We start from the raw sequence: 8414 nt of genomic DNA, 5'->3' as shown, positions 1-8414 counted from the left end.
GATTAGCCGCTCAGGTGGCACAGCGGTAAAATACGCTAGCACACCGGAGCTGGGATTTTGAATAAATCATATCAAATCTCAGCTCTGCCATCTGGCTGGGCTGGGCGGCTATATGAACAACAGTGTAGGAAGCCGAATAGGGACCTCATAACTGATGCAATTACTCACCTCATGCAGGTGAAAAGGTGAACTGCTGAGAATTAAAATTTTACATTTAGTACATCCCTCTAGACTGGACTGTCTTCTGTTTTAATAAGACTGTAATAATGCTATATTTTGGTAAGGCAGGTTCACCTCCACCATCTTTGTATGTGTTTATGTGTAAAGCAGTAATATGTTCATTCTTCTTTCATTTGTAATCAACCCTAATTCCAAAAAAGTTGGGACAGTAAGTAAGTAAGTAAGTAAACTAGTGAAATCAAGAATGTGTGATTTGTAAACTTTTTTTTAGAGGTATTTAATAAAAAAAAGCACAAATATATATTTAGTAGTTTACTTTATCAACTGTATAGATTTTTATAAATGTATGCTAATACTTCACATGATAACTGCAATGCATTCCAAAAACATTGGAACAGATGAACTGTTAGACTAAAGATTTTTGTAACACCAGAAATGATAAAAACAAACCTGTTGTGGATTTTTTTCTCACAAGTGTTTAAGGCTTTAAAGCTTTAATGAATAATTATTTCATTTGTTTTTAATGTCTTCATGTATTTTACATATTCCTTATTACTGCTGTTATCTTTTAGTGCAGTATCTTACTCAATAAACACGTTGTAAAGATTTAAATTGTTATAACATTTACTTTGAATGTTACAAATTATAATGTTTTGCAGTCACAGAGTTTGAAGTTAATTGTTAAATGCATTTTAAAACAATTGTCCACAATTGGTTTGCATAATTGTCTTGTATAAGAAAACAGGGGTAGTAGCTTTAAATAGGGTGTTGGATTAGATCTAAGACTTGGATTGCTACCAGGTTGAGTGATTCAACACTCGTGTAATTTACTCAAAATTATTAAATGTTTTAAAATCATTAGCATTTTTTTGAAAAATAAGCAATGGAGACCATAACTTGGCTAGAGCTGATCCAGCTGATCTGGAGGAGGATGGCAGTGGGAGGATCCGGTCCATATTTGGAAGGAGCACAAAAACAACCGAGATCCGGACCAGTCTGGCCTCAGTACCGTTCAGAGTTCAGAATCTGGATTTGGTCTGTTGTGCAAATGGACTCCAGACTATACTGTATGTGTTTTATGGATCTGGTCTGAATTGGTGCAGAACACTTATTGCTATTCTGGCTATTCACTGGGCACAAAGCAGGAACACAAGCTGACCAGTGCACCACACATTTAGCCACTCACTCACTCACTTTTGAACAGTTATGATCATTTGGATGCCAAAGTGTTTTCTGTTATACAGTGGATAGTTTTGGCCGCACATTTTAAAACTGAATTGGACTAGAGAGTGTAATCCCTTTGCATGAGGTGTGTAGTTAATTCAGACTTTAATTTAAAAAAAAATATGGACGATGTACTGATGGACATGTAGCCAAATGATTTCATACAATAGTGTGTTTTCTTTTACAAGTGTTGAATAAAAGCAGAACAACATTGTAGGTTGTTTGTTATCTTAAACACCATTAAGGCTGGAAAGAGCTATAAACTGTAGGTTTATTAATGTAATAATGTAATTAATCATGTAAAAATCATAATAAAATAGCCACCTACACAGTCAAAAGCCAGATAACCTCAAGTCACAATTATAATTCATATCATGATTCATATCATGATTCATATCATTTCTTGAGATGTGTAAACGTGTTCTGTTTTGTTGTATGGGCGTTCCTTTCATAAGGAATTCAAACCTGTCATGTCAAATCTTTCTATGAGGGCGTGGTTTGTCACCGTACACAAAGCCAACACGCAGAGACTTTATTCTACGTTCTGTGTTACCAGGTACATCTACAATTTCTCTTCTAACAAATACACACATAGATAAAAAGCATAAAGTCTAGAATCTAATTCAACGAATACAGCAAATTTACTTTTAAAATGTGTTGAGTTGATTTTGTTGTTATTGGTGGTTGGTGGTGCTGGTGTTCTTGTTTTTGCTGTTGGTGTTTAGTGGTGATGTTATAAGTACAGAAAAAGTTATAATGTGTGAGCTTGTGTAGTTTATAATTGTATTTTTGTACAGGTGAAGTTCAGCTGGTTTCATGTTACAGTCTACAGTCGGAGGAGAAAATGGCAGAGAAGTTTTCTGGTAAGATACAATCTCATTTATACATTTTACATAAAAATGTACTTTCTGTGGTAAGTCCACCTGTCATGGAGTTCTTTTTTTAATACTTGAAGGTGTGGGGCTACACATGGTACCTCAGTAGTGAGGTATGACCTGCTTTGTTATATAAGCTTTCTTATATAAGCTCTTCACTTCCTTCTCTTTATTACAGCTCTGATTGTTTTTATATATTGTTTACCAGTGGATATGAATATTGTTAGTGTAGTCACTGATTGGTTAATGAAGATAAAAACAGTGTATCTCGTTTTATTTGTGTATTTCTGATCTTTCTTATGTTGATAAATGATCATGTGTCACATATTTATACTTCATTGATACAGGTCATAGACAGTTAATCATACAAACATTTTAAACTCCTGACCAAAACATTTTTTAACAGTCCTAACAACAAATCATTGGTCAGAATAGGAGCAAGATGTAAGAAAATGCGCTCCTGAGACCTGCACCACCGTTTACTCGTCGCTGCTTGCTGCTACACTGAATCGTCGGGAATAAAAGTTTAAATTCACTTGAACAGTCCTGTACGAAAAGATAAATTCATCAAAAAGATTTAAATGTCTGATATAAAATTCAAATGAACACGTCTGGATGTTCAGAATTATCTGAAATATCTTTGGGCTTGTTTATGTGTGCAGAGTAGTACAGAGCTGCAAAGCTAAAATGCATGACCTGAACTGCCACATGCTTCTGGTTTGAGTTTTCCCAAGAAAGTTTTTATGCTGAAAAGCAAGTGTCTTATCTGAGTCCTCTTGCTAGCTTACATGAACTTTACAATTTTGTTATGTTACTTTTCTCAACATTAATGCATTCTGTCCAAATAGTGTGTGTTCTTTTATAAAGAATAAAATCTTATTAAATATTTCAGATACTCATTTAAAATCTCTTATTTTAGACTCTGCTGCAGAACCATCGGTCATTACTGATTCCACCATCAGGATCTTACTGTTAGGGAGATGTGGATCTGGAAAAAGCTCCTCAGGAAACACAATACTGGGACAGAATGTTTTCAAGAGTCTAAAACGCTACAAAGAGAAAGTGACCAGAACATGTGAGGAACACAGCTGTGATGTTGGAGGAAGGAAGGTTTGTGTGATCGATACTCCAGACCTGCTGGATCCAGATCTTACTAAAGATCAGCTCAACCAGGAGAAAGATAAACTGCTGTCTCTCTGTCAGTCTGGTCTCCATGCTGTACTGCTCATGCTTCCTATCGGAGAAGATCTGCAGAATGAGGAGGAGATCCTGGAGTTCAGTAAAGGATTATTCAGTCCAAATATCCAGGACTTCACTATCTCGCTCTTCACACGTGGAGATGATCTGGAGGAGGATGAAACCATTGAGCAGCACACAGGTAATTTAAACCTAAAACAGCTGATAGATGGGTGTTCTGGTCAGTACCATGTTTTATACAACAGACATCATGATAAGAACCAGGTTGTGGAGCTACTGGACAAGATTGACTGTTTGGTAAAGACTAATGGAGGGATGTTTTCCATTGGACGGAGGAGAAGGAACAGCATTGGTGAACTTATAAATTGTAAGTAATCAATAATATATTTTACTGATTAAAACAGATTATTGGTGTTATTCTATATAAAGTATCTCAAATGTTTCAGTTTTGGTACTAAAATAAAGTTGTAAATTTTTGGCACCCATTTAAAGATGAATGAACTTTTTTCTACAAATGCTAATGCAACAGTTACTTACTTGTATACTTCAGATCCAGCCAGATTGGATTGTCAGTGATGTTAAATTAAAAATGTTCTTGTGTGTTTACAGTTTCAGGTGAATGTTTGGAGGATGGCAGTGAAGTCAATAAAGAATCTACAGATAGTTTTGAACAGCTTTATGGAAGCCAATCACAACTTCGTGTGGTGCTGCTGGGAAAGACTGGAGCAGGAAAGAGTTCCTCAGGAAACACCATCCTCGGCAAAAAACTGTTTACACCATCAAGTGGCTCAAACTCAGAGACCAAAGAATGTAGCTCACAGGGGATTCACAGAGCAGGGAGAGAAATAGTCGTGGTCGATACTCCTGGACTGTTTGAAGATTCCCTCAGTTCTGAAGTCTTGAGGAGAAAAATTGTGAAGTGCAGGACGTATTTATCTCCAGGACCTCATGTGTTCCTCATAGTGATCAGAATTGGGCGTTTCACACCAGAGGAGTTTGAAATAATCTGTGAGTTAGAGAAAGTGTTTGGAAGTCAAGCAACAAAATACACCATGATTCTGTTTACTCACCAAGACGACCTCAAGGATGAAACAATAGAGAAATACATCGAAAATGGTGACTCTAAACTTAAAGAGTTAATAGAAAAATGTGGAAACAGGTTTCACTGTTTCAATAACAAGAAGCCAAGTTATCCTCAATTCAAAGAGCTTCTCATCAAAATCGAAGAAATGTCAAAAAACGTAGAACCTGAACGTTACTTGGAAGTGGCCCGTGCATTGAGGGAAATGGCTGAGATGCGAGATAAAGAAATTTATGATATAATTTCTAGATATGAAACAGAACACAATTCTTTCCCATCAATGCAGACCATTTGGAGAATTATGCAGGAGTCACTTGTGGAGGCGGAGCAACATTTTATTAGCACTGTCTTTCACTGGTTTAAATAGAACTACTTGACGCAGTAACAATCTTTTATGTGTTATCCAGTAAGCTGTTAATCAGTGATGCATTACTAAACTGGGCAGAGTAGTTAGCATTAGCACCAGTCTTTATGCATTAGTCTCTGGACTTTTTTGCACTTTTAGTTAAGTATATTTGCACAGTTTATTCATTTATATTTTTTTATATTTTATTGTATTGAGTTATTGATTCTTATATTGTGGTGTTGTCTGTTTGCTGCTGAAACAATTACATTTTCCACAGTCAATTAATACAAGTTTATTAATTTTAGTAAGGTTTGCTTAATAGTTAATTCAATAGACAACTCCCAAGGTCAACCATCTTTGGTGGTGCTCTTACTTTCTGAAAACAATAAAATAATACCACAAAATCTATTAAAAGACAGAAGCAGCTGGGTATTGTAGAACTAATCTGTTTAAATGTATATAAACACTAAAAATACTGGACAGAGATGTGAGATGTTGAGATAGTTGTGTTGTTTGGTTATGATTTACAGCCTTCACCCCTTGTGTTCTAGCAGCTGTGATAAATCATAAGCTAACAAATGTAATGCTGGATTACCAGAATATTGTTAAATATTCATTATCTAAAATGTGCTTTCAGGGAAAATGACTGTTATGAGGAAGTGATGATATTATAATATAATATAATATAATATAATATAATATAATATAATATAATATAATATAATATAATTAATATAATATAATATAATATAATATAATATAATATAATATAATCTTCTTCTTCTTTTCCTCGGCCTTTGTCACGTTCGGTGTGGGGTCGGCTCTCGGCGGATCGTGATCCGCATTATTGATTTGGCACAATTTTTACGCCGGATGCCCTTCCTGACACGACCCTCCCTATTTTATCCGGGTTTGGGACCGGCACTACAATGCACTGGTTTGTGCATCTAGTGGCTGGGTACCTATAGGACAATTCAGTGTTTCCAATTAGCCTGTTGCATGTTTTTGGACTGTGGGAGGAAACCGGAGCACCCGGAGGAAACCCACGCGGACATGGGGAGAACATGCAAACTCCACACAGAAAGGACCCGGACCTTTTTGCCGTGAGGCGACAGTGCTACCCACTAAGCCACTGCGCCGCCAATTAATATAATATAATATAATATATACCCATAAAACTGAGCTTCTCTACATCGGCACCAAATCTGCAATCTCTTCTATTTTTAAATTCCACTTCTGTTATGAGGCAGAAAGGACCCAAGGTGCAGATTCTTTAAAAAAATTAATTTTATTTATTTTATGAAATAAAAGACAAAGTAAAAGACAAAACCAGAACAAAAAGCAGTCGGGAGAACCCCGATTGCGCCGCAGGTTCCGCAGGCAACTGAAACAGTAAAAAGAAAAAAAATGATAAATGAAAGCGAGGCGCGAACCCTGATCGCTCCGATGCTGGGCGTCCGCGCTACCGTCTCGCCAACCGGGGGATGAGAACTGCCCAGGCAAACGCGCTTAAGAGGCGCTGTGGAACTGAAAAGAATAAATACAAAAATAATAAATGAACGCGAGGCGCGAACCCCGGGCGCTCCGATGCTGGGCGTTCGCGCTACAGTCTCGCTACTCGGAGGATAGCAACAGCCCAGGCAAATGCGCTTAAGAGGCGCTGGGGGGCTGAAAAAGAAAAAGAAAAAAAATGAATGAGAGCGAGGCGCGAACCCCGATCGCTCCGATGCTGGGCGTTCGCGCTACAGTCTCGCCCACTAGAGGTTAGAGAGCTACAAGGCACAAAGAACAGATAAGCGTCTGGACCAAGCGTGGCACCAGACGCTGAAGTCCTGCTATTAGCAACAGGGGAGCTTAGCACAAAGCTATAAACAAACGGGCAGCGCGAGGGCTGAGCATAATCGCACCGCTTTCCCTAAGATGAAAGAAATGAAAGGACTATACCTCAGCAAAGCGCTTTACAATCCCGAACGACATAAACCACCGTTCGGGCTACCGTCTTTCCCTGTCAAAATGGGAGCGAGAGGACGTTCTCGCCACCGGGCTTACACAGGCCAACACAAACAAAGGTGCGACCCCCGCTGCTGCACACTGGCAGATTAAATAAGCCAGGTGCAGCTGCAGGCAATCGCCCTAATCAGCCGCTCTCCTACTAGAGGCCTTGCTGGGTTTGGGTCTGTAACGCCTCCTTCGCCGGGAACCCGGGGTAAGTTCACCAGCTACCGCAGGCACCCTAACAGTACCCCCCCCCCTAGGGACAGCTCCCGAGGTCCCAAGACCCGCTGCTTGGTTCCTACGGAACTCGCGGATCAGTTCAGGGTCCAGGATCTGACGAGCCGGTACCCATGAACGCTCCTCGGGGCCGTAACCCTCCCAATCCACCAAGTATTGGGTGCTACCCTGCACCTTCCTGCTACTCAGGAGGCGACGCACCGTAAAGGCAGGGGCACCCTGGATGATACGAGGGGCGGGGGGTTGTGGGGGGGGTCTAACTCCTCCGCACATAAATGGTCGGAGTTGTGAGACATGAAAGGTTGGATGCACTTTCATTTTGGGAGGAAGCTCCAACCTATAGGTCACCGGGTTTATCCGCCTGACCACCTTAAACGGACCAACGTATCTGGGTGCCAACTTGTGTGGGGCACCTCTGACGGGGAGATTCCTCGTCGAGACGAGGACACGTTGACCCGGCCGGAAAGTGAGAGCCGGTTGCCGCCTGCGGTCAGCATTGCGCTTCATGGAGCGCTGGGTGGCCAAAAGGACCCTCCTTGCTTTGCGCCAGGCGGCGCGGCAGCGGCGGATATGAAGCTGTACCGTCGGGACCGCCACTTGCTGCTCCTGCTCTGGAAAGAGCGGAGGAGGGTACCCGAACTGAGCTTCAAACGGTGACATACCCAAAGCCGAGTGATGCAGGGTATTGTGGGCGAACTCAGCCCACAACAACTTATCGGCCCATGCTGCCGGATTCCCTGCAGTTAAACACCTGAGCATCTTGCTCAGGTCCTGAATTAACCTCTCCGACTGCCCGTTGGACTCAGGATGGTAGCCTGAGGATAAGCTAGCCGTAGCGCCAATAAGTTGGCAAAAGGCCCGCCAACACTGGCTCACAAACTGCGGGCCCCGATCCGACACAATGTCAGAGGGGACCCCATGTGCTCTTACCACATGTTGCAGGATGATCTGAGCCGTGTCATTGGCGGATGGCAGCTTGGGCAGTGGAACGAATATACAAGATTTGGTGAACCGGTCTACGATTACCAGCACCGCCGTGAATCCCCTGGACTTTGGCAAACCTGTCACAAAGTCCAGAGCAATATGGGACCACGGTCTAGAGGGTACTGGCAACGGGTGGAGAAGCCCACGTGGGCGCTCTCTGGTGCTCTTATTCAAAGCGCACACAGGGCAGGCACGGACAAAGTCACGTACCTGATTCTCCATCCCCGGCCACCAAAATCTTCGGCGCAACAGAACCAGGGACTTAGTCGCGCCTGGGTGCGCCGCAAAAGGGGAT

The 8414-nt window shown here is 41.3% G+C and overlaps 1 protein-coding gene across 1 annotated transcript; it reads left to right on the top strand.

Moving 5' to 3' along the window:
* Positions 1-2248: 2248 nt before the first annotated feature.
* si:ch73-308m11.1 (GTPase IMAP family member-like protein) lies at positions 2249-6557 on the top strand. The gene is made up of 4 exons (XM_062987012.1): positions 2249-2267; positions 3199-3657; positions 4086-4717; positions 6513-6557. Exons 1-4 carry the CDS (start codon positions 2249-2251, stop codon positions 6555-6557), a joined length of 1155 nt encoding a protein of 384 aa, XP_062843082.1.
* The last annotated feature ends 1857 nt before the right edge of the window (positions 6558-8414 follow it).

Source organism: Trichomycterus rosablanca, chromosome 2 (genome assembly GCF_030014385.1).
Source record: "Trichomycterus rosablanca isolate fTriRos1 chromosome 2, fTriRos1.hap1, whole genome shotgun sequence".
Lineage (NCBI taxonomy): Eukaryota > Metazoa > Chordata > Actinopteri > Siluriformes > Trichomycteridae > Trichomycterus > Trichomycterus rosablanca.
Note: the sequence above shows the minus strand (reverse complement) of the source record. Positions and strands in the feature narration are given on the sequence as shown.